This window comes from Ambystoma mexicanum, chromosome 6p (assembly GCF_040938575.1).
Source record: "Ambystoma mexicanum isolate Mex_15411 chromosome 6p, UKY_AmexF1_1, whole genome shotgun sequence".
Classification (NCBI taxonomy): domain Eukaryota; kingdom Metazoa; phylum Chordata; class Amphibia; order Caudata; family Ambystomatidae; genus Ambystoma; species Ambystoma mexicanum.
This window is the reverse complement of record NC_090935.1, coordinates 1,012,788,188-1,012,814,605: the sequence shown is the minus strand read 5'-3', so window position 1 is coordinate 1,012,814,605 and position 26,418 is coordinate 1,012,788,188. Positions and strand designations below refer to the sequence as shown.

The 26,418-nt window shown below is 46.0% G+C and overlaps 1 protein-coding gene across 1 annotated transcript in view; it reads right to left on the bottom strand.

Moving 5' to 3' along the window:
- SLC27A6 (solute carrier family 27 member 6) overlaps positions 1-26,418 on the bottom strand; it is a 678,599-nt gene that overhangs the window by 72,995 nt on the left and 579,186 nt on the right. Inside the window, exon 8 of the mRNA XM_069625623.1 lies at positions 26,213-26,310. Coding sequence (XP_069481724.1) covers positions 26,213-26,310 — 98 coding nt within the window. The remainder of the gene's footprint in view (positions 1-26,212; positions 26,311-26,418) is intronic.

Genomic DNA, 26,418 nt, shown 5'->3' with positions numbered 1-26,418 from the left:
CTGGGCTTCCTCCATCTTTATACTGGTAAGCGTTCCCAATGGTCTATATTGAGTAGGATCGGGGTTGGCTCTAGGTGTGGAACAGCCTGTGCTAGGCTCCTCTGTTCAACGAGACTGATATGTTGTTCTGGCGTTGCAAGATCACAGGAGCTGTTGGGGTTTATCCAGTACCCCAAGTTGTTAAATAGATAAGACATTTTTCTCCTGGCTATTTTGCTTCAGTGGTTGAAATAATCGTTTTAACACCGTAGTTAATGCGATACAGGATTCGCTTTCGTTAGTGATATTGTTAGATGTTTTTCATATTACATTGATAAGCGTCATGTACACTTGAAGGCAATTTTGCGCCTTGTTTGTCAGCCGACACGTGTTTCGACCCGTGGGTCTTTATCAAGGCTATTGTCAAAGGTCTTGAGCCCCCTGTGGGTTCCTGGTCCTTGTGTGGGTGCTGTCCTGTAGACAGGCGTGTCTCCTGTTGGGCCCTTGTACGTCCGCCGTTTCCGGAAAAGGGAAATAAATGCATCAATGCACGAGCACTGTTAATACACTCGCAAAACCATTCTATATTGACTATACCACGCTGTTAGTGTTTGAGCTGCATTATTCTTCTGTGCTTCTTCAACTCAGTAGTTTTACCTGGATGTTCAATGGGTAGCTCTTGTTCTTCTTCGTCTCAGTACATGGTGTGACATTCATGTAGTCTACCCTGCAGCATAACTTGGGGGAGGTAAGGACTACGTTACTGAGGGGTGTAAGGGTATGGGCGTTTTTATAAAGGATATCTACATACCACGTTCTTCCAGTTATGTCATCCCTCTCCACATGAGTGATATCCCTCCTCTTTTGTTCCTCCCACTGTGTTCCACCTCCAGGTGGTTTATTGGACTGTGGCCGCAACACCCTGGACACTGAGAAGGGTTTTCTCCTATGGGACGACATCCAGAGATTTGTCACAACACCTACACCTATTTGTAATTTACCACCGTAAAAAAAAAAAATGCTTTCCCCAGTGTGTTTTCTCATGCACTATTACACAACTACTGCACAATTATTTCTCTCAAAGGCATAGAAAACAAGTTGGGACTCAAAGCATTTAGCCAGAGGGTGGTGACTCTACCTTGTCAAAGCTCGGATTCATTTTGGCAAATAGTCAAATGTCATAAAGGGAAATTAAAGCAGATATAAGTTGATTCGTTACCAAAGCTTGCCTCTTTACAATAAAAACTCACATTTTCAAAGCCCTTCTTGGGTCCAATGTATTACTGGGCTGTTTGACACAGTATCCTGCAATATAAAGGCCCCCCCTTGCTACTAGGAAGTGGCATGCTACATGAAATGTAGACATTAATAGAGTACAAAATTAATGCAAACACTGTAAATTAAAGAAATACCAGAATAGGTTTAAGCGATGTGGCTCATGTAGCCATGGTGATTGCATGCTAGAATTCTTAGTGCAAGATTAATTCCCGGCTATAAGTAAATAAAAAAGCCAGTTACTAAGATAGGTACAGGGAACAGAGACGGGAACGCAGAGCCACTTTCCAAGTCATGCACTCAATCCTGAGCCCAGCAGCTCTAATTTCAAAGATGCTAGAACCCAAGATCACAGAAGAGCAGGAGTCAGATAGACAATGAAAGACAGCTCTGACCAGGTAGCCAAACTGTAGCACTAACAGTGAGGCTGGCTGGGCTGAAAAAAGAACACCAAAACTGAAATAACCGCCTGTGCTCCAGAGGAGGAAAAGGGGAAAGCCAAAATAGCCGACTGCCCAAAAACAGAAACCCTACTCCAAGTGAATTGCCTCCAGAAAAAGCCAAACAATAGCCTGAAAGAAGGAAAGCAAAATTGCAGGGCAAAGTATTCTCGACCTTAATCTCCACATAAGTATATTTGACTTCATAAGTCATGGAGAGAGGAGTACCACCTGGGCTCCAGAAATGGCCCCATCCCTATACGCAAGCCCCTAATGCAAAAAAGGTAGACAAAAGAATTGTTGCAGGAAACATCTTGTGGGGTTCAAGCTAACGTAATTCAGAAAAAAGAAAAGTGGGACTTCAAGGAGTGGCAACAAATCTGAAATGGATAGGTAGGGAGTTCCAATGACAAAACCAAACTCCCATGGATAAGGACGATCATTCCCTAGGCAAACCGCAGGACATTATGAAACTGGAGGTTTTTCAGAAGACTGGAGGATCGACTGGCCTAATTGGCCCAAAGCACACTTCAGCCTCAAGAAGCAATCAAACATTATCAAGAGACTCTAAAACAAAGACCCTTGACATAAAAGATTGATAAATGTAAGGACCACACCAGGGCATTGGTGCTGATGAAGCACATGTGACGGTTGCTGGGTCTAAAAAGGATGCCAAGGCAAACACCACTCTAATTTTGGTATTAGTTAAAAGAAGGGGAAAACCTAAAAATATATAAAATGGCATTTCTCAAACAAATTGGTCAGTATAGCTTGTCTCTTAGATGTAGCCATCACTGTCCCCTCCCCCCGATAGACCTCACAATGTCCTCTTGCAGGCATAACCAGGTTTTCAGACCACCTTTGATACTTGATTGTCCATCAGAGTCTTTACAGTTTCCTCACCCCTCTATTTTCAAGATAACCAACCTAGCCTTCTCTGTCGTCCTCCCCCACTGCCGGGTCTCGACTAAGGCTGACCAGGCCCACAAGCACCTTATGTTCTCTGCCTAGTGAACTGCTTGACACCTTCTCCTTAGTGTCTCCTTCACCACAGGATGTTCCTGCCTCCTATTCTTTTGTATATCCTTCTCCCTGGATGCTGCCCCATCTTTCTCCTCTCTGTCACCCACTGGCCTGCACCAAACAATGTTACCTCTGCCAAACCCCCTTATCTCTTGCCACCATCACCTGAGCTCCACATTACCATATCTTTCCTGCTGCTAATCCAGAGGGCCTACCTTCACCGCCTGATGTTACCTCCTCCAGACCACCTTACCTCTTGGCACAATCTCCCCCCGCATTACTACCTTCTCCCTGCTGATGATACAGATGTCCTATGTATATATTTGCAGGAAAACCCACTGTTAGCCGAAGCTGATTCTCAAATTCAACCACACCTTTGTGTATCTGGTATTGCTTTTCTCTAACCCTTGATAAACAGTTTTCCATGTCTTCACTTCCATTACAGTAACCTTCACAAAAAAAGATTTGCACGCAGTTGTGTAGCTCTACAAACCTTTGCCAAACACGATCAGCCTCTAAACTATTTTCGCCAAACCTGCCAGATTAAGTAGGTTGTTCAAGTGTATGCGATGTGAGAAAGGCTAGACGTCCAATCCTCAATCTCACTGCCAATGGTGCAGATGAATATGCTTTGTTTCTTATTGCCAAACATCATGCCCTGGTAGTGGAACCCCTTTCCCTTGCAATTTGAGGTGACCTGCATGTGCATGCAAGAGGGGAGTCCAAGTAGTACCTTTCAGAATGAAGCCCCCTAAGTCAGGAATGCTGCACTTTAATTGTTATGTGGTTATACCTTAATGAATATACGGACAAGCTGAAACCTGTGCATCCGCCCAATAGACACACAAATACAATAACAGTGTGCATTTAAAATGATTACTATGCAGTTTATGGCTTTAGTAATTTAGTGGAAAAGGTGCAGAGGCTTTAGTAGTTCAGTTATTGGGATTTATATAGTGCACTGCTGCCAGGCACTAGGATGTACTGACAAGGACTGTGTTGATGCTGTAATCTAATGTTTGATCTCTGATGAGAAGATTACTCTGTTGATGTGTGCGAGTGGCTTAGTTGATAGTACGTTCATAGTTTGAGTTTCCAGATTGAGATGGTTAGTATAGGGAAGTTAGTGGATGGCCCGGTGGGAAACGTGGAGCATCCATCTGATGTGGCCATGGCAACATATTGGTAGGAGTGCCCCTTGGGTGACATCATTGTATTGGTGCCCTTCAGCTAAAGTCCAAGTAACCATGGTGTGGCCTGACATGTCTAGCAGTGGACAGTGTGAGACAGCAACCTTGGGTGAGAATGAGAGGACATGGAGAAGTGTAACCCACATGCAGCAGTGGGTACCAAGTAGGCAGTGGGTGAGAATCGTCTGAGGAGAGCTCAGAGTAGGGATTTCAGAGTCCTGGTGGGTTCCCTAGGAAGAACTCTCCAAACACTGCAAGGTCAAGGTGCAATGTATTTATTTATTTATTGGTTGCTTGTTAGGTGCTTATACAATATGGATATACTGTTTCAAAGCGCACACGGGGCAGGGAGGGAGCGTGGGTGGGAAATATATTACAACACAATATTAAGAGCAGAGGGCGAAGAGGGAGATGGACGAATCTACTATGCCTGTGAGTATTCAAAACGTACAAGTGCAGAAAGGAGGAGGGAGGAGGAGGGGGTGTGTGCTGTGATGTCTGAGCTTGTGGGTGAGCCATAGACAAAGTGCTAGGAGTGTTGAGTACTACACGGCCTGGGATGCTGGAGGTGTTTGTGTGAGTCTCCAGAGTGGAGGGTGTGCAGATGCTGTGCAAAGACAGGAGCAGAGAAGAATTGGTGTGGGAGGTCAAGACCCTGAAGATGCATAAGGGCCAAGGACATTGATTCAGCAACTTTGGGAGGGAGAGTATTTAGTGAGATAAAGATGAAAATAGTGTGGTCCATGGGCCCAGACAGCGTTGTGGATGATGCAGAGGGATTTGAATTTAATCCGTGCAGCAACCAGTGAAAACTTTAGTCCAGGAGAGATGCAGTCCCTGGGCTTAAGGCCAAAGATAAGTCTTGCTGCCCTATTCTGGATAAGCTTAAGGGGTTGAATAGTGGAAAAAGGAAGCTTCAGGAGGAGGCTGTTAGAATAGTCAAGTCTAGATAGAACCAGTGCTTGAATCACACTGAGCTTTTGAGGTAAGGTGAGAAACGGTAAAATTCCTTTGAGAAGGAAGAGCCGATAGTTGGACTTCTTGGAAATGTCCTGAGTGCGAAGGAGGAAGGAGAGAGAGGAGTTGAAGATGACACCAAGGTTTCTGGTTTCAGTTGAAGGCGCGAGGAGTGAGCCCAAGGAGGAAGGGCAGACTGAGGAGAAGGAGGGAACAGGCTTACCAATGGGAAGGATCTCAGTTTTACAGGCGTTGAGGCAGACATCTTTGGAGGTGCACCAGGACTGAATGGCAGCTAGGAAGTCAGGGATGATGGAGGGTGCAAGAGGGTCAGAAGGGTGTCTGAAGAAGAGCAGAGTGTTGTCTGCTTAACACTGGAAGCTGGGGGAGAAAGAGGAGATGAGGCGTGCACGGAGAGCAAGGTAGATGTTAAAGATTCTGGGCAGAGTATAGAGCCCTGGGGACACAACAGGTGGAGCTGGAAGTAGGAGAGGAGAAGGGGCCCAGGATGACTTGGGAAGAGCGGTTAGTGAGGAAAGAGGACAGCTAATCCAGTGCATGTTCAGAGATACCAAGTGTATCATGGAGCCTTTTTATGAGGATGGAATGGTTAACAGTGCCAAATGCAGAGGAGAGATCGAGAAGGATAAGGACAGCTGGAGAGTGTGAGTCCAGAGATGCAAGCAGTTCTTCACGGGTGTTCAGAAGAGCAGTTTCCGTACCTCTGGATGCTTGGAATCTAGATTGGTCGTTGTGGAGGCCACCAACAAGTTCAGTGTGAGAGTTGAGCTGGAGCAAGGCCAACTTCTCAAGTAGTTTCCCCAGGTAGAGTCAAAGGGTGTTTGTTTCAGGCGTGGGTGCCCAAGGGTGTCCTTAAGGGGGAGGGAAAAGATCCAGTGACAAAAGACTGATTGCAGAAATCAGTGAGAGCAGGGGCAAGAGAGCCAATGTTATCCTTGGTGGCCCTGGATGAGCAATGGGAGACCTGTTTAGAAGAGACCTTCATGGAGCGGACAACTATGGTAACTTCTTTAGGTGTACCAGGAGAGAAGGAGGAAAAGGAAGGAGGAGGAGGAGGGGGTCAAGAGGGTGGGGGGTGGGGGGTTGTGAGGGAGTGTAGAAAGAGTGATCAGAATGTCCTGAGTTTTGGTGGCAAAGTGTGAGGCCAGTGCATTGCAGAAGGCCTGGGAAGGAGAAGGGGAGGAGGAGACTGCAGAGGGGGTTTCTAGTTCCCTGCAGATACTGAAATGTTCAGCCGAGTTATTGGTTGCATCGGAGACCCGTGCCTAAATGTGGGCTTTTTTCTTTGCATGGATGGCGAGTCTGTATTGCCTTTGGAGCAGGCGGCAGGCCAGTTTGTCAGAGGAGGAGTCTGAGGTTAGCCACTTCTGTTCCGTTACCCTGCACTTTTGTTTCAGGGCTGCAAGTTCGGTGTCGTACCAAGTGTTACTCTTTGAGGCAGGTTTCAAATGGATCCTCATGACTGGGGCAAGAATGTCAAGGGTGTTGGTGATGGAAAGATGGAGGGTGCTGATGGCAGAGTCAGAGGTAGGGGTGAAGGTGGAGGCGAAGGCAGCCGCAGTCACTCGTTTCATCGGGCCGATGTTGGGACTTTTGAGGGGGGCGTTAGGGAGCCAATGGCACCCAGATGGGAGGAGAGGAGAGAGTGGTCTGACCATGAGAGGAGTGACTACTGGGGGGTGAGATAATGGAGAGGAAGAGAGAGAGAGGTCAGAGTGTATGAGGGCATCAAGAGTGTGCCCAGCTGTATGGGTTAGCCCAGAAGGGAGAATGGAGAAGGAACGCGAGGAGCAGAGGTCAGTGAATAGAGTGGATGCAGAGCCAGTGGAGGCCAGTGGAATGTTGAAATCACCCAGGTAGAGAAGGTTAGAGGATATGAAAGTAAAGAAGAGCAAAAATCAGCCCATTCAGAGCGGAATAGGGAGGTGGCGCCTGGAGGCTGGTAGATGGTAGCAATAGTCAGTGTGGAGGTGACCAACTTGCAAACCAGGCTTTCAAAAGAGGAATAGATCTGGGTAGGTCACATGGAAGCAGGAACCCACTCAGGAACATTAAGTCAACCCCCCCGCCAGTGCGGCGAGGTCGAGACATGGAGATGATCTTGAAGCCGTCAGGGATGTGGGAGTCAACGGCAGTGACTGAGCTGGCACTGAACCAAGTATCGGTAAGGGTGAGAATGTGGAGGTCAATGTCTTCAAGAAGGAGGCATATGTCAGAAGAGTGTTTGTTGGCTGAGCGGGCGTTAAGAGTCACCAGGTGGAGGTGGTCAGCGCTTTTGAAGGTTTTCCGAGGTGGGGTACAGGGCATGGTACACCATTCAGAGGAGGGAGAGAGAGAAAAGAAGGGGGCGATGCAGGCGAAGGAAGGAAGTAAATGAGAGAAAGCAAGATGCAATAAAAGAGTAGGAGGTTGGGTTGTGGACACTGACCCAGAATGGTGCCAGTGTGATAGACATTAATAAAGCAACGAATGGATGCAAAACCAGCCAAGAAGACTTCCCACTTTGTGCCACTGTTAATAGAGGAGTGTGTGCAGGGAGAGATAGTGGAGATGAGATGGGGGATCCAAAGATCAGGAGAGGGTACAGAGAAAAGGATGTCAGTGAACCTCTTTAGAGGAAGCACGGACATAGTTGTCTGCATTGAGAATTCCAGGGTTTGCATTCAGGATGTCTTTTTTGTGCTTTTTCCTGTCGGAACTGGAGGGAGATGAGGGATAGCTGATAGTGTACCGGTTAGAGAATATAGCAGAGATGAGAGAGCCATAGAAGGGCAGAGGTATTAGCCAAGGAAAGAGGGAGGATTCGCAGCACTGCACAGTTCTGGCTAAACTCAGTAGGAGGCCTAGTAGATTGGGTCGGAGAGAATAGGTGAAAACCAGAAGGAATCTAATTACATTGGAAGAGTGGCACAGGGATGAGCAAATAATGCAATGCTGATGGTGCACAGGTAATGCTAAAAGGCACCCAAATTCGATTTTAAAGCGCCCCCAAATGTGATTTTAAATGAGGCTGCAAAAATCGAAAGCAGATGATACACAAGTAATGCTAAAAGCACCCAAATGTCATTTTAAAGCACACCCAAATGCGATTTAGAAGAGGAAACAATGTAATGAATATGATGCATAGGTAATGCTAAAAGCACCCAAATACGATTTTAAAAAGCACACCCCAAACTCGCCTTTAAGCAAAGGCAGCAAGGAATGCAATGCATATGTTTCCCTGAGTAATGCTAAACACAGAGAGTAACAAATGCAGTGAAAGGAATGAAGCTAGTTAAGGCGAAGACAGAGGCGGTGAAGAGCACTGCAGACGCCTTACGAGAGTTCGTTATGGGGGTCAGCCCCATTTTGTAGGAGTTACTCATTTGAATTATATTGGGCATCAGGGAGCGAATCTATGGTAGGGCACTAAATGCATTGAACCATAAAAGACATGATCACAGTGCAACACCAGGCAGCGAACCATCAAGGGGCAAAACTACAGTGCAACATCCAAGACCAAAACCATAGCGGGACAAATTTACAGTGGTACACACAGTAGTAAAATTACATTCAGACACTCGGGAGCAAATCCCAGAAGGCAGAACACCAATACTTGGGGTAATATAGGTGAAGGAAGAAAGTAGAATGGTAAGGAGATTAGTGAGGGGTGTAAACAATCAAGCCACATATATCGAGGGCTCACCCTAGCAGGCTGGAAAACGGCATCTAAGGCATAACAAAGTATTATATGTCAAAGCAATGCATGAAAAGGCCTAACACTCCTCCAAACATATCTACCACTTGCTAGCTCCCATTTCACGATGCCGGTCAAACCTTGTCCGTCTCCCAAATAGATACATTTTGCACTGTGCGCCATAAGGTTCAGGGGAGGGTGCAGCCTGGGCACTTCACTCATTACCGTAAGGGAGTGCTGAGATTTATAAGGGGTGTATATATGAAGTTCAGAGAAAAGGATGCCCGAGAGATGGAAACTCCAGGCACTCACTGTGTCTTCCTTAGTTTGTTGGATGGCAAGCTGAGTGCATTCTCTAACCTCAATCGTATTTGCACAGGTGCGGCTGGACTCAGTTGGCCCTGCTGTGACTTTGGCCTGTCAGGGCAATGTTCGTCTGTGTAAATCCTACATTTCTAAACATGTGACAGCAAGTCCAATTGCATAATCTAATTGCCTAAATACAATATGTACACTGCTAGTACCCGGCAATGTGCCCAGATATTGCATCATTATAATCTGCCAGGAAACCAAGTAGGTGAGCTTGGGACAAACTGACTTTTCAGTTTTTGTTAAAAGACATGCATCCTTATTATTCAGGTGCAATGTCTCCTTGTGATCGCTCATGGATCCTGCGCTTGCAGTTCTGATTTACCAAGACAGAGATGCAACACTAAGAATAGTGGTAATGGTTAACCTTCTCCACTCTAAAAGGTCAGGTTTCAAACAATCAATAAACAGGGAAATTTCAATGGATGCCTGCAATTCATGCAATGTTGCTTTAGACTTTGCCTCCAGTTCCACGTTGTGGAGTGAGAGGAACAGAACACATAAGACCAAAATAAGGTTGAACACCTTTATTGGGAAAGGAGCATGTTGGGTTTGATGAATGCCTAGAACGGTACCGTATCTCTCCATAATAAACACAGTTTACCTTCCTCTATGTCACAAATAATCAATATGGAAGAGTTTAAGAATACAGAGTTTGGGTTTCTCGAAAGATCGCCTGTGTTCACTCAGCTCCTCTGGTTTACCAGATAAACTTTGGGGCTACAGGTCTAACGCTACTCTTTTGCATAGTGTCCAAAGGGACAAGGAATTGGACGAAAGCCTATAGGTCTCAGGGTATCTGCAACATAAACTGGCACTGATAGTTTGATTTAACATTTTTTGTAAACCCACAAGCCTACCTGAAAAACCTCCCCCTGAAAAAAGGTGAAAATTGTCTAAGATAAAACAAAACAATGTAACTAGTCTCATCTGAGACCAGTATTGACATTAGAGAAGGGTTTTGCTTTTTACAATAAAGTACACCAATTCTTGGATGCACTCAAATCTAAAAAATTGGATAATATCTATGACAATCTAGATTAGGCATAGATACAATTTGATATATTTAAAGGCTTGGCTTTTCTGTGTGACAAAAGCACTAAAAGCTATATCACTGAAATGGGAAATATTTAGGTTTGATAAAACCTGCAATAGGTTCCCTTAACTTTCTCACACTCACTGGGGGGTTCTCTCCTTGCATCCATTTGCCCATACAATTCTCTGTGCTATAAGCTTTGTATACAATCTTGTCACGACTAGATGTCTCATTTGAACTTGGACCTTTCTCCACATGGACCAACCAGGGAGATTAACATAAACTCCCTAGCCAGCCAATGACCGGATCGGCTCTGAAACAGTAAGGCAATGAATACAGTAATAATAACGACTACAGACAATCCACCTGTCGAAACTGATATAATATTGTTTCGTCTTCATTGTATTTGTCGGCCTATGCCCAGTCGCTTTGCGAGGAAATCCGTATTGCAAGGTCGTGACCTTAAGTTAATCAAGCCTCCATTTTAGGTTAGACCGCCATTTTGGTTTATCGTGCAAAGTCACCCTGTGACCTAAAATGGCCAACCTGAGTCCTCTTGTTTTCACTTTAACCTCTTCAACCTCTGTAGGCGAGTTAATGTCCAACCTGCCTGCAGGCTATATGTTAGGGTCATGTAGACCTTGTCCTTTCTTGACCTAGGGATCAGGGGTTTACTTGAATCGGCGATGTTAACCTACAAGTATACAAGAACAATAATGCTATTTAAGCATGATATGCGAAACATCTGTTTGACCTGCATTGAAGCGAATGTGTAAAGAGTGTAAAGTCACATCCAGGGAATAGTAGTACTGGTTAGTAAATGTATTAAGAAGTAACCATGCACGAGATATGTAAATTAGGAATGAACCTGGCACGAACCCTAGCCCAGTACATGATTAACTCGTAAGAGGCTGGACATCGTTACGAAGGAACTGTATAAATATGCTGATGTCCAGCTAGCAATTCCTGTTCACTGCTCACATTGAACCTGGTGGTGGTCTCTGTGAAGTACTGACGGCCAAATAGCTATTTGTGTACTTTGTTTTGTAAACTGTTCAGTGTTGCGATAAAGATTCTGGGAATCTTTACAAGCCCGTGTTGGTGTATTTCTCTTTGCGTGGTGTAAAAGACTTAATATTGTATTTTCTGATTCCACAGATGGCGCCCGAATAGGGACCCTCAAGATTGACTTTGTCTCGTTGAAGGCTGGCTCAGCTATCGGACCGGGATTGGACGGTGTCAACAAAAAGGCCCCTCTGGACGAGAAGCGAATTCCTCGACAGAACAGCACGATCCGATCCCCTAACGGTGATCTGTAGCCCGAGACGACGTCTTGACGAGGGTCCATATATCGAGGTGGGTAAATTTGCCGAAATCACCAGACACGTGGGTCCTTAGTAACCCGATCGGGCCTCACAGTCCTTTGGTCAGGTGAATCGTGACCCGATTCTTAATTTAACCCTGACAATTTGAATTTGGCGCATTGTACTCGCGAGCACAATTATTTCACCAGGTAACACCAGAATTCTGATATGCCTGGGAAATTGTCTGCCTGCTTCAGGGCATTATTCCGCAGTGACAATCTTTGGAAGTTAGCCGTCCCGCACCACAGGAGGGGTCGCCGGCATGTACTATGTACTGTAAGAAAGGCTTTGGTAGTATAGCATTTAATGATATTTGGCACAGACAGACCAGACATAACCCTAATCTTCGGTGGCCAAACAATGGTAGCTTTGAAATCCCTTGGTTAGAATATTTAGAGTCTGTATTGATAAAGAAACAGGCTAGACCTGCAGCATTGCACAGTTGGAAAAAAGAAGCTTTGCAGCAACAAAAGATTAGAGAGAAACATATGCGTCGACATATGACGAATGCCGAAAAGGCACTGTTATATATGATCAAAATAAACAATTGGAATCAGTTAGGAACACGGACAGAGATTTTCAATTAGGCATTCAGAAAATGTACCCTTCGAAAGATTTTCATACGTCCGATGAATTGATTAACAAACTTTTGCATGAACGAAGGCCTGATGCCTCTGCGCCACCCCCGTACGTTCCTCCTCCTGGTGTTTTGCCCCTTCCTGTCGCTATTCCTCCTCCTATAGTTCCCCCAGTCCTTCCTATTGTTCTTCCTGTTGTTCCTCCAGTCGTTGCTCCTTTGCCTGCTCCCTTGCCTCCACTTATTGATATTCAGAATGTGCCTACTCTCCCTCTTCCAAGTGATTCTGCATCGCTTGTAGTAGACCAGGGAACGGGATCAAGGGTCGTGACTCGTAATACTGTGTCCCCAGATAAAAAGAATGAATTGATTGCTTGGGCTAAACATTGTATGGAGAGGGGTGAACAAGCTGATGTTTTTCCACACTCGAAAATCTAAAAAGTATTCCTGAGAAAAATGTTTTTATTGAAGGACTAGGAATTCATTTGAGCATAATGTGGAATAGATTAAACGATGTAGATCTCCCACCAGGGTTACGGGATTTGAACAGTCACATCCAGAGAATAGTAGTACTTGTTAGTAAATGTATTAAGAAGTAAACCACATGCACGAGATATGTAAATTAGGAATGAACCTGGCGCGAACCCTAGCCCAGTACATGATTAACTCGTAAGAGGCTGGACATCGTTACGAAGGAACTGTATAAATATGCTGATGTCCAGCTAGCAATTCCTGTTCACTGCTCACATTGAACCTGCTGGTCGTCTCTGTGAAGTACTGACGGCCAAATAGCTATTTGTGTACTTTGTTTTGTAAACTGTTCAGTGTTGCAATAAAGATTCTGGGAATCTTTACAAGCCCGTGTTGGTGTATTTCTCTTTGCATGGTGTAAAAGCCTTAATATTGTATTTTCTGATTCCACACACCCTTCATACAACTGAAATACCTGAAGCAGGCATAGGTGGTCAAAAAGAAGAGGAACAGTCTATTTAGCTTGTGGGCACAAGGATGGTAAAATGAGGACAGGGCAGAGAGACCGATCCCGTACGGCACAAGGGCACAACATAAGACAGATGTAAAGTGACAGATGAATGGGGGAGCTTTAGGAATTCCAATTCAGTTCCACTGAAATCAATAAAGTAAAATCCAGACCAAAGCAACATTCCAAAGACATTCCAAGTTACCAAAGCAGCAGTGAAATCTAAAAAGAGTTCCAAGAAGAGCAATCCAAAGTTCAGTAAACAAAAACCCAAAAAACAGTTCACAAATCCAAGGAAAATCCAATAATCCAAAAGGTCCAAGTCTTGATATAAACAGTAGGAAACACTGAGAACAAAGCCAGCCACATGCTAGAACAGCTGAGAAGCACTGATTGCTGTTTGTCGGCAGCTTAAACAACGTGATGTGTAGTTTCCATGCTACACCGTGTGTAGCGTGATGGAAATTTGATCATGTGACAACCCACATCCTGCGTTGTGGGTATGCTGACCCTAGTCATTGGGCAGCATCAGCCAGTCGCCAAGGCAACTGCGAGCAACATTGCAGTGAACGGGCGCAACAGTGCTCTTGGACCTGCAGGGAAGCAACGGCAGGACCGCATGCCAGGTAAGTTTGCAGCTGCGCTAACCTTAGGCATGTGGAATGAAAATTGGAGCAGAACATTCATTTTTCTAATACTTCTCTATATGAACACGATATTATTGAAAATGACAGATTTATAGGAATATTCTTAATCTGCAGATTCAGTTTCTGTTCCTGTCACTTAATGCATAATAGAGCTATTAAAATATGCACATTTTTAATACATGGTACATTTTAATATAGCATTGTTCCGTATTTGTCTAGTGAATCTAAATCTGTACCTGGTTTTTGATTAATCAGACCAAGGGTCCCAAAGTTATAGTCAAAAATATAGTTCTTATGGACATTTGGTCTTGCTCAATTAAAACAGACTTTGTGCTATTCATGCTCTCTGAATTGCTTTTGAGTGGGGTTGACTCATTTTACTAGCAGAAACCATCTGCTGAGAAAGGAATTCTGTGGAAGAAAGGGGTAATTTTAATAGGCAGATTAATGGAGCAGAAACATTCTTCATGAAGCCTAATGCCCTGCCAGGTTTAAGTGTAAATTACCTGTCCCAGGTAATCTACCCAGGACAGGCAATTTGATTACTTAAAATAACTAGGTTATTTGAAGTTGCATGTAAAGATCAACCCGACACTGAAATGGTTGACCTTGAAATTAGCTTAAAAAAACATTCCACATGGGGTTTTGGAGGCAAAATACTGTCATTTGAAAGTAATTTTTTGTAAATAGGAAACAGGGACTTTGTCTTAAGTGATGACAAATGGGCTCAAACTCTTAAGCACTGAAAAGTGATGGATTATTTGTATGAGCATTCCTACTATACAAAAAAGCTGATGTCTGCGAAAAGGGACCTTGAGTTCAAAGTTGACAAATTGTAGGTTACATGTAAAAAGAAAATGTTCTATTTGTGTCATTTTTACTTGTAATGACAATCTCATAATGCGTCAGTCCATCAATCGATATGGTGCAATCTATAATAAATATTCTAACCAGGTAAATAAATTAGCATTCTGTCCTTGTCTCTAAGCATACATACTTAAGCACCTATGCATTGCATTATTTCGTTTTGAATTGAATTCTGTTTTATTTGTTGCTGTATAACACTAACTATTTGATATTTCAGTGCAAATCAACACTGAGACTCTTCATAATTCAATGGAATGCAATATATATATAATAAATGACTTCTGGAGTGCATTGTGCATTGAATGTGTTGGTGTCAGGACCACTGGGGACAGATAAAAGAACACACCCAAAGACATATGCACCCATGCAGTTGCTGTTAGACAAGGTTTTAGGAATGACGTAAAAAGCACAACGCCCAAAAAACATAAGCGTACTAATGGAAATATACATTCCATACCGGGAGGATAGCTCAGGGGTAATGCGCTCGCCTTGGAAGCAAGTCGACGCAAAGCAACACACATTCGATCCCCAGTTCTGCGCTTGGAAACCTCTAGGTATTAAGCATGTTATAAATAAAAAGAACAAGTTACTTTCTTAGCTGGTAACATTCTTCCGATGGGATGGTCCGACGACGTATTCCATATTTATGACAGGCAATCACCACAGCTGTGCTGCTTCGGAAAATTTTCGGCGTCTGCGTCCTGCTTCGATGACGTTGATATGCTGTCCTCGAGAGCCTCCGTCGAGCCGACGTCACCAGATGTTATAAGTAGGACGCATGATGCCCGTAACCTCAGTTATAGTTTTTTTCCCAGAACGTGCAGTACCAATCGTCTGCCAGTACGATCCCAGAAAGCCTTGCGGAAAGGCTAGCTGCAATCGCAAAAGAAATTCTGTAGCAGGGCAGGCAAGGAGGGAGCGATATGGAATACGTCATCGGACCATCCCATCAAAAGAACGTTACCAGGTAAGAAAGTAACTTGTTCTTCGAGGGGATTGGGTCCTCCAACGTATTCCATATCTATGACAGACTCCCAAAGCAGTACCAACTTATGGAGGAGGGAAAAGAATTTAGAATATAGAAATTTAGAATGCCCAATTAAATTGCAGAGTAAAGGACCGCCTAGCCAAAGGCCAGATCCTGCCCATGGATAGAATCTAGGGAGTAATGTCTTACAAACGTATGGACCGAAGCCCATGTGGCTGCTTCACAGATGTTACGAATAGTAACACCCCTCTGCAGGGCAGTAGAGGCAGCCATACCCCTAGTAGAACGGGCCCGTAAGCCAACCGGAGGGTCCTTACCCACCAAGTGGTAGCATTCAGAAATTGCCAAGATAATCCATCTAGACAAAGTCTGCTTAGTAACAGCTTGTCCCTAACTCCTTCCAGCATAACCTATAAAGAGCTGAAAGTCCACTCTGACCCGGGACATGCGTGAAATGCAGAAACTTAAAGCTCTCCTAGGATCCAACCTATGGAGCCTCTCCTCTTCCTTACCAGGATGCGGAGGAGGGTAAAATGTCAGAAGTATGACCTTCTGGCTTAAATGAAATTCCGACACCACTTTCGGAAGAAAGGAAGGACTAACCCGAAGGACAACCCTGGCCTTATGAAACACTGTGAAGGGTCGCTTAACAAAGTGCCTGCAACTCACTCACTTTGCAAGCGGAAGTAACCGCAACTAAAAACACAGTTTTAAGGGTTAACAGTCTCAAAGGACAAGAATGTAAAGGCTCAAATGAAGCACCCATTAGGAATTTTAGAACAAGGTTCAAATCCCAACCGGGCACCTGGAAAGGGGACGGTGGAAACATTACTGAGCCCTTTCAGAAACTGAGAAATTAAAGGAATTTTGAAATAAGAACACTCCTTAGACGAGCGCTTAAATATAGACAGTGCCGCCAGGGAACCTTTAATGGTACGCAAAGAAAAAAAGAAAGAACCAGAGGAATGTCACATGAAAAAGGATCCACATTCTTAACCCTGCACCAGTCGCAGAACTTTCTCCAACGGCAACGGTACAGGGACTTTGTCGCAGGCCGTCTGGCCGAAAGCAACACCTCCATCACGTCTTCAGGGAGGTCCCCAATCCTTATACCACAACCTTTCAGAAGCCAAGCGTGAAGGTTGAGGGATCTGACCTCTGGATGGAGAACCAGATCCCCTCCCGTGAGAGCAGATAGTCTCGGTAGGGAAGATGGCATGGAGGGCAGATGGACAAGTCCAGAAGGTCCAGGTACCACGTTCTCCGGATCCATGCCGGAGCAATGAGGATCACCCGGGAACCGAACCTCCTTAACCTCCGCAGCACTTGCGGGATGACAGGGACTGGAGCAAACATGTACAGCAGTGGGAAGGACCACTCCACCATGAACGTGTCCCCTAAGGCTCCTCTTGGAGGAAATTCCCGCGAGCAAAACCTTTTCGCACTTCCGGTTGACACTGGAGGTGAAGAGATCCACTTGTGGGGTCCCCAAAAGGGCGAAGATCTCCAGGAGAATCTCCTGAGCCAGCTCCCACTCATGAGAGATCGCGCTCTGTCTGCTCAGAGCGTCCGCCATCTCGTTTTTGTCTCTGGCCAGATGAACTGCCGAGACCGAAATTTCCTGCTGGATGGCCCAGAACCAGAGCTGCATCGCCTCCCTGCACAGAGGAAGTGACCCTGCCCCTCCCCCTTTTTGTTGAGGTAGTGCATGGCCACTGTGTTGGTCATCAGAATCAGGACATTCTTCCCTCGCACAGTCGGCAGAAAAGCCTTCAGGGCAAGCCTGACCGCCCTCAGCTCCAACAGATTGATATGGAGTCTGGACTCCGACGGAGACCAACGACCGCTGTCAACTCGTTGGCATGAGCTCCCCATCCCATGAGGGATGCATCCGTCACGATCGTCACCTCCGGCCAGGGTAGCCAAAACAAAGCCCCCTTCATCAGATTTCCTTCGTCGGCCCACCACAGAAGGTCCTGGGCGACCGAGGGCGGCACCTGAACGGGGTCCGACATCCTGCCGGATGACTGACCACTGCATCTTGCGGGCCCATTGCAGAGATCTCATCCGCAACCTGGCCTCTGGCACCAGAAGAATGCAGGATGCCATGAGGCCGAGCAACCTCAAGAACTCGAACACCAGGAGACTTTGGGCATGTTCAAACTTGTGCACCATCTGCAGAATGTGATGAGCCCTCACCTGGGGAGGGAAACACTGCCCCAGGGACGTGTCGAGCACTGCTCCGATGTACTGGAGCCGCTGAGTTGGCGTCAAATGGAACTTCTTTAAGTTGCGGGAGAAGCCCAGCTTGTGAAGGGAGTGGCGGTGACGGACAGATGATCCAGGACTTGCTCCAGGACTTGCTCGGGAGAGCGCGCCCTGATCAACCAATCGTCCATGTAGGGATAACGTGAATCCCCACCTTTCCTGAGATACGCTGCCACCACCACCATGAGCTTGGTGAAAACCCTCAGGGCGGAGGTCAATCCGAATGGCAGGACCTGAAACTGAAAATGCGAGTCGCCAACCGCGAACCTCAGGTACTTCTTGTGCTTCGGATGGATTGGCACATGAAAGTAAGCATCCTTGAGGTGGAGAGACACCAACCAGTCCTGAAGTTGAAGGGCCTGGAGGACTTGAGAGAGAGAAACCATCTTGAACTTGTCCTTCCTGAGGAGCTTGTTCAAACCACGCAAGCCCATGATGGGTCTCAATTCCCCGTCTTTCTTCTAAATCAAAAAATAAGGGAATACCATTCCTTGTTCCTCTCCGCTACAGGCACCAGTTCTATGGCGCCTTTCTCCAGCAGGGATTTGATTTCCTGCACAAGGAGCGCATCCGGACTCTTCAAAGAGAGATTACCTGGTGGATTGTCGGGAGGCCTCTTCCGGAAAGGAAGACAGTAGCCGTGGGCTATGATCTCCAGAACCCACACATCTGAAGTAATGGCACGCCACTCTACAAGATGCTGCGCCAGCCTTCCCCCAACCGGCGAACCGTGGGACATGGCCTCATGACTGAGCTGAAGCGGCTGCGGCAGCGCCTGAGGGTAAAGAGGCAACTGTCCGAGCGGCTCTGGCACCTCGAGTACCTTGTTTCCCACCTCTGGCACTCCTACGTTGGCCCCTTTGACTTGCAGCCCCTCTCGATCTACCAAAGGAAGAGTAGTATCGAAAGGAACCTCCCCTCAATGACTTTGCTGCAGCTTTGGAGGTCTGCAACCTCTCAAGGCTCTTGTCAGCCTTGCTGCCAAAAAGATGTTCACCATCAAAGGGCATGTGGAGAAGCCAGGCTTGCACATCAGGAGCAAACCCCGACTTCCGCAACCACGCAAATCTGCGCATTATGGTGCTCGCTGCCATGGACCGGCTGACACAATCTGCCACGTCAAGACCCGACTGAATGGACTCACACATGGCATCCTTTCCATCCTGAACAAGAGCAAGAAAGCCATTCTGTTCCTCCCCTTTGGGAATATGTTCAGACGCCAATGAGATACAATTACACAGAGTATGAGTGAAACGTGCTAAGGCATGCACGGAGTTGGCTGCCTGTAAAGCCATACCCCCTGAAGAAAACACTTTCTTCGTCCAGCCATCAAAACGTTTGTCATCCCTATCAGGAGGGATGGTAGGGTACGACGCCAAACTCTCCGGACTGGGGTGCGCAGTCAAGTAGCTGGGGTCGCAATTGGCAGGACGGTATTTCTTCGGCAAAGACTTGCCCACTACCGGGAGACCCTCCGGAGCAGTCCAAGTCGCAAGTCCAAGTCGCAGCCACCCTTCTTTGTTAGGCCATATGGAATGGCTGTACCGGGTCAGTTGGTGGACCTTGGTCCAAGATGTCTGTCAGGTCATCCTGCAGAAAATCTCGTGGCGCAGACCACCCCAAGTATTCCGTGACCCTCGACATGAGGCACCGGTATGAGGGTTCAGCATGCGTACCCGGCTCAGGCCTGCCAAACTCAACCTCCGGGGAGGTGCCATACCATCATCAGACCCTTCATCCATCTCAGAAATATAGTCAAGAGGCTGGAATAAATCCCTGGGCACGTGTTTGGATTTGGCCAAAGCCTTCCTTGGGGTTTCCACCGGTCTCCGGGGCACCTCAGAGAAATCCTCCTCGAAAAGCGGCGAGGATGTCGACGGAATTGGCGTCGAGAGTGGCACCGATGGCTTTGACACAGGCCTCGAGGGTGGAGCCCCAAGCATGTCCTTCGACAGCCTCGGCGCCGATGGCGTTGATGGCTTCCTCAGAGGCGGAGCCTCGAGAGAGTCCTTCGACGGTCTTGGCGCCGAAGACGTCGACATCTTCTTCGAAGACCTCACGGACTCAGACGGTCTCGATGGCGACGCGGAACGGGACCTGGAGCGGGCATGGCTAGAGTGATCCACCTTGTCCGACCGGGACCTCGAAGGTTCCTGGTGATCGCGACGACCGCTCGTACCCGAAGGCGTGCGAACAGTGTCTCTAGCGCGTTCCCTGCCGGCGTCTTTCGACAGCGCGGACAGAACTGAGCCCTGCGACTGAAAAATTGCCATCATCTCCTTACGGAATGAATCCCATTCTGCAGGAGTGGAATGCTTGGTGGGACAAGCAACCGACCGACGGGCGGAGTCCTCGGACGAGAAGGTGACTGTTGACGGCGCTTCAGTGAGTGCCTCATAGAGGCAGAAGAATGGCGGGACCCACTCTGCGACCGAGACCCCCTGAACTTACGCCGACGATGCGGAGAGTCGCCCCTCGAATCGTCAGTCGAAAGCCCAGTGGATTTCGACTTCCAGGGCTTGGACGCCTTACCGACAGAAAGCTTCTTCTTACGCTCCCGCAAGGGCTTCGAAGTTAACGACTGGCAATTGTCACAATCGTCCGTGGCGTGGTCCTCACCAAGGCACCAGAGACAGGCGTTGTGCGGGTCAGTCAGCAACATCTTGGAACCGCAGTCCCGACACTTCTTGAAATCTGGCCACGGGGTAGAAGACGAAGACATCATCGAAATCTTCACAAACAAACTGGTTCGAAGAACCGATAGAACAACTCAGAAGAACCATGGCGCGCCGAGATCTCCGAAGCGAACACGTTCGTAGAAAAAACGGAACTGAGGCTACGGGCGTCGTGCGTCCTGCTTATAACATCTGGTGACGTTGGCTCGACGGAGGCCCTCGAGGACAGCATATCGTCGTCATCGGCGCAGACGCTGAAAATTTTCCGAAGCAGCACAGCTGTGGTGATTACCGTTCTTAGATATGGAATACGTCGGAAGACCCAATCCGCTCGAAATTACAATTACAAACAAATGCGCATCAGCCCCCACAGTGGTCACTAGGTACTGCCTTCTCTGGCCAGGAAGAAAGTATATCAGGCAGAGTATGTTCATCAAAGCAAGTGGGGGACTGCAATACCTAGCATGCTTAACCAGAAATCCTCCTGGAAAGCAGGGCAGGCCTATATAGGGACAGCCCCCCCTGGTCACACTACTTGAAGTGTAGGAAGTCACGAGGAGAGCAAAACTCTCTTCTCTGCTGCTGCAGCAGCAAGCCTGCATACCAGGAACCAGATACAGCTGGGAGACAATGGGGCAGATTCCACATTCTCAACATCCTGTTGGGACACACAAATAAGTGAAGACTGCTTGATTAAAGGGGATACCTAGAACAGGACAAAACAGCATTTGCAATCTGTAGCTAAGTTGTGGATGGGGTGAACAGCAGTATTATTATTATTATTATTATTATTATTATTATTATTATTATTATTATGGTATTTATTGAGTGCAGACCTGGCTTTGAGAAGCATTGGAGCCTTTACAGAGGTATACAACAATACAGTTAGACAACGCAGTGCTTTACAGAGGTATACAAACAGTACACATGCATAACAGAGCTCTTTTCAGAGGTAACAAGAAGAAAAGAAGAACAGACATACATCAGGGGGTAGGATAGAGGGGCACAGAGGAGGGGTACAGTTGTAGAGGGTGGTGGGGAGGAGAGGGACAGACAGCATCCAGAGAACCAGGTGCTGAGGGGGACGTGATGGCCTAGGTATATCATTATCAAAGGTAGAATCCGGCCTACAGAGTCCAGACCGCTTGCAAGCATTTTGCAGCACATTTGGCATACACGCAAGCTACCTTGTACTTCCCGGGTTTGGATATCTTAGGGGTCACATACCACTACAAATGTAATTACAGTCTTGCGCAGTAACATATATGGAGGCAAGTAGCCTAAATCATTGTTTATGATTTCCTAGGTTTTAATCACTGAACAATCCAGCAATGTGACAAAGTAATTTCTGGACATTGCAGCAAGTAATATTGGATTAAGTTAAGCTTAAACAAAGCATGCCTTAAACTTCAAGAACTAGTATGTGATAACAGACTAATGAGGTTGAAATGTTTAAAATGTGTCTACTTGCACAGCAGTGATGTAACTCTTACTGGTGGAGCAATTAATAAATTACAGGCGAAACACTGGTTGATGGGTTGTTTTGCAAGAATTCCTGTTGAATGGATGCAAAGCATGTACCAAAGCTCATCATAGTATGAATGTGAAACACAAGTGAAGCACAGCAAACAGCATATACTTACCCTAAGTTCCCCTACCTTTACACAACGTCTCCAAAACCCTCATTCCAGTCTCCCTACAAATACCCTTACTATCGACTCACATTCCCAACTCTTTTCCGCTCTGCAATCCCACCAACCACTCAATTGTGAGAACTGGTGGCAGGGGTGCTCTTGGAGGGGTAGTTGCTGCTGTAAAATCCTGTGTCTGCAAGGTGTTGCCTAGGTGCCTTTAACAGCTAACACACACAATAAGTTTCCATTTTCCTCTGACTCCGTGGAGTAGCATTAGGGAAGAGAATGGGGTGCTCTAAGTAGTGTGGAAAGGGTTCTCTGGGTGTCCACTCTGAGTGTCCACCCTGGGTAAAATACTGCAATCGAGACAGATGGGGCCCCATGGGCTGCAATAGCAGCACCCATATTTTTTGTGATTGATCTGCATTACATTTACATAAATGAATACATTCCAAGTCAGAAATCCCGCGGCATGATCATGGGAAATATGATTAGGGGCTTGGTAAGAACTTTCTTCAGGCCACTCAGCGTCATGCTTTCCACCACCAATAAATCTGCCAGAATGCCAACCTTTTCTGTGGACTCAATAGGGGGTCTGCGATAGTGATGGTCAGGGGAGAGCAACAGCATTTGCCACAGTTGCACCCGTGTCCTTTTTCCTGGAACATTTGGATAAAAGAAATATCTTGATTGGTAAGTCAGAGACCAATTCTTTGTTTTTTGTTTTAAATACAGGTAATACTTTCAAGTAGGAAGAAAAGGTGAATTTAAGTTTTGGTGGTGGGTAAAAGAACCATGCATAGAAAAAGGTTTATAGCATTTGTGAATCTTTTTTTGTTCACAGTCTTATTTATTGATTATGTTTTGGTAATTCAGCATCACATAGTGTTGCCTTTTTATTCCGTGACGTTGTTTGAACGCCCTTCAATGCTTCTACAATTTTAACAACTGACAGGGGACTCATATAGTCTTCTGCAGAGATGAAGAAAGTCTCTTTAACGGCGGAAATATTAGTGGAATACCCATATGGAACACAAAGGACACGATTAAGTGCTATACTTTCTTATAAAAATATATAAAAAACGTGGCTCCATACAATGAAATGCATTGATCAGTCTGCACCCTGCAACATAGACATAAGAAACCCATCAGTTTAAGAGTGATTTCCAATTCAGAGCTCAGTACTTGTATTACTGCTGCATACAACGTAAACAGAGCAGAGGTGGTGGTCCTTTACATGCCTGATGTTAGGAATGTCCTCTGAAGGTAGGTAATTATTCCTGTTGCTCTTAACGATCTTTGACAGAAAACTGTGGCATCTCCAACACTACTCTCCCTGCCTCAGACTGTAACTGACACTGATGTAGCTTGCTTCCACAGCCTCTTTAATATTGCATTTATTATTTCTAGCCAAGTATATGATGCCTCCACCCATGCTGCAGACACAATGTTGTGCTGTCTTTATTTGTAGCTCCAAGGGGTTCGATTGAGAGTAACAACTACAAAAACTAAAGTAAAAAAAAGCAATTTGGACAAGCATATTTGTACTGCATTGTTTATGAGACAGAAGTTACTTAAATAGTAATAGTCTTGCTGGTTCGTGTATCATTTTAGAATTATATGCTATGCATATTCGACCATCTAGGAGGTAGGTCTGGAGTAATACAAGTTGTTTACTTCAAAAGTCAAAATTGCCATCAGCAGAAGAGTTCCTGCCACACTATCCCTACCCTACAAGCGCAGACTCCCATACTGCCCCCTTAGTGTCTATGACATTCATTATAGCATTGTATGCATACCATCAGCATTTCCTCCAGGAAGTGCAATTATTTTCTTTTTTGTGTACTTAACATCATGTGATGATAAACATGTATAAGCACCAGAAAGGCTATTACGGGGTAAATAACGTATAACCTCTAGGGGCTTAGATTCACATGCTTTGCAAAGATTAGAAAATAGTATAGGTTACAGATGGTGGGTGTGCATGTGGCATGACAGAAATTATGCAGAACTGCCCGACCATGTGCTCTTGCTTGTGCATCTATTCAATATTATTTGGGAAGAATATACGGAAGCCCATGTAGTAAACATGCAGATGGCTTCTACAGTATATTCCCCCAAAAAGCCAGAATCTCCTCTCCCAGAATCGAATGAACGCTAGGCTTTTCTCTGAAACATGTGTGCAAGTTTGTAGCACCCTTGAACGCACATCAGAATCCAATTAGTTGAGCTAGCTTTACTCGCAGGATTGTCCTCTTGGCCTGTGGTAAAAGATATGAATAACTATCTTGCTTTCAAGTACGTTTTGTTCTGTCAATGTAGAACACTACTGTCCTTCATACATCAAGTCAATGCAAACATATTTCTGCTCTTATTTCTGGTTTTAGAAAAACGTGGGCAGTTCAATTGATTTGCTGACATGAATTGTTTAAATGTATTTTGGAGAGAAGCTTGGATGTGTCCTAACACCACTTTGTCTTGGTGGATGGCGACACATTTGGTCTACCAACAAAGCCTGTAGTTCCCGTCTTACTGAGTAGATAAATATTAGAAATACCACCTTATATGCTAGATGCTTGTGACAATATGTGTGAAGGGTTTCAAAGCATTAGTGCATTTATAACTGTGCTTAAGACCCAACTAGGAGGTGTTCTGGCAATTGGCAGGTGAATCAGTTTGTCCTGCTCCATGACAGCTTTTACTACTGGCACCTTCCACCATGACATTTTATGCTGTGACATGGTGTTCTCCACAAGCAGTGCAAAGTGTACTATGACGAATCACAGGAATTCGTCCCTTCTACCCAAGGATGAGCTATACACTTTGGGACTAGGGAGCAGAGCCTGGTACGCAATGCCCGGCCAGGGGCACAAGGCAAGCGAGATCTCACTGGGGGTGATCACACCTTAGGGGTCAAGGAATCTCCAAGCACGGCTGCAATTTCATCCCCCTTTCGTTCAGAGCCCGAAATACCTATGGGATTTATGGAGATTGAGCCATACCCAAATGTACCAATGGCTTTAAAAAAGACTTGCTTTGTTTCGGACCCTGTTGTAGTAGTGCCTTTAGCTGCAGAACCAGACTAATGGTGTCTCCTCTCTAGTTCCAGGGAGGAACATGAAATTGCTTGAGGCCCCTACAGACAAGGAACGATCCAGTTTGAGGGAAGGCGACTGCTACCTGTGTTGGAGCACACGCAAGGGAATGCTTCCCCTTCCCTTATGCGTCTGGTGGTAGGACCATGCTGAGAATGTGGTGAGATGAGGAAAGCGAGAGCCCGCAAAATGCTGCTGAGTCCAGGAAGGTGGAGCATGCAAGAACATCAGAGATGCTGAGCTGAGGGAGAAATGGGTTGCTTCTGCAGGCACTCACTGGTGTACTGCAGTCCTGATGACAAAGTCCTGCAGGTCGCAGGTAGGAGGAACTGACCCATATAACCTGACCGTTGAGGCGTTGGGAGTCACAGTTCCACAGCACCAGGAGAAGCCGCCTTCCCAGACGAGCCACGTTGCAGGAGAACAGGTACAAAGACAGCAAAGAAACAGGGGCGGAGTGACACAGAGAAGCCCACAAGTGGCTGACACTGATAATACCCTACGAGGCTGTGAAAGAAAGCCACAAGACATATGGCCAGGAGAGGCAAGTAGCCTAAGAGGGGATATGACTGAGAATACCCCACAAGGGGGTGAAAGCAAGCAACAAGACATGCATCCAGAGGAGCAGAGTAGACCAAAAGCAGCTGACACTAAGAATATCCCACGAGGGCGTCAAAGTAAGAAACAAGATTTTCACCATTCCTAACTCCATCTTTAAGTTGCTAGTGTAAGACTGGCTGATGTCTCTGATCCCCGAGGTGCGTTTCCCGGTCTGGGGTGGGGATTGGTGCATTTTGGCGAGTGTTAGCAAGTTCATTAGTTCTCAGGTTGGTGGTAATGTGGTTCATAGCAATATCTTATTAACGGCAGACCTATGCCGGTGTCTTTCTTTTCATGATCAGAATTTCAAGTGCTTTCTTTTGACAAAACGACTAGATGGTGGCAAAAGCAGAGAATATACAAGATTAATGCTGCACATCTACACTCGCGTGGAAGCACTACATTTTAAAAACATGCGTTTCTGATTTAGACAAGCAAATGGAAAAATTCAGTGCCAGGCACATGTCTGTATCACACAAAGAGAAATATATACAGTGCACTGTCGTCAAAACAAATGTTGGGTTTTGTTAATACTGCATAGCATATTTTTACCTGGAACAGAAACCCCATATACGTTGGCCTCCTGTATAAAGTCCACCATTCCAATGATATCAGAAACCTCTGTGGTGGCAACATTTTCACCCTTCCACCTACAAAAACAAAGAGAATTACAAATAACATTCCTTGTAATATATGATTTGTATGTGAATCCCAATCATTCAAAGTCATTCCTGTCCTTCCCAGACAGCAGTATTCAC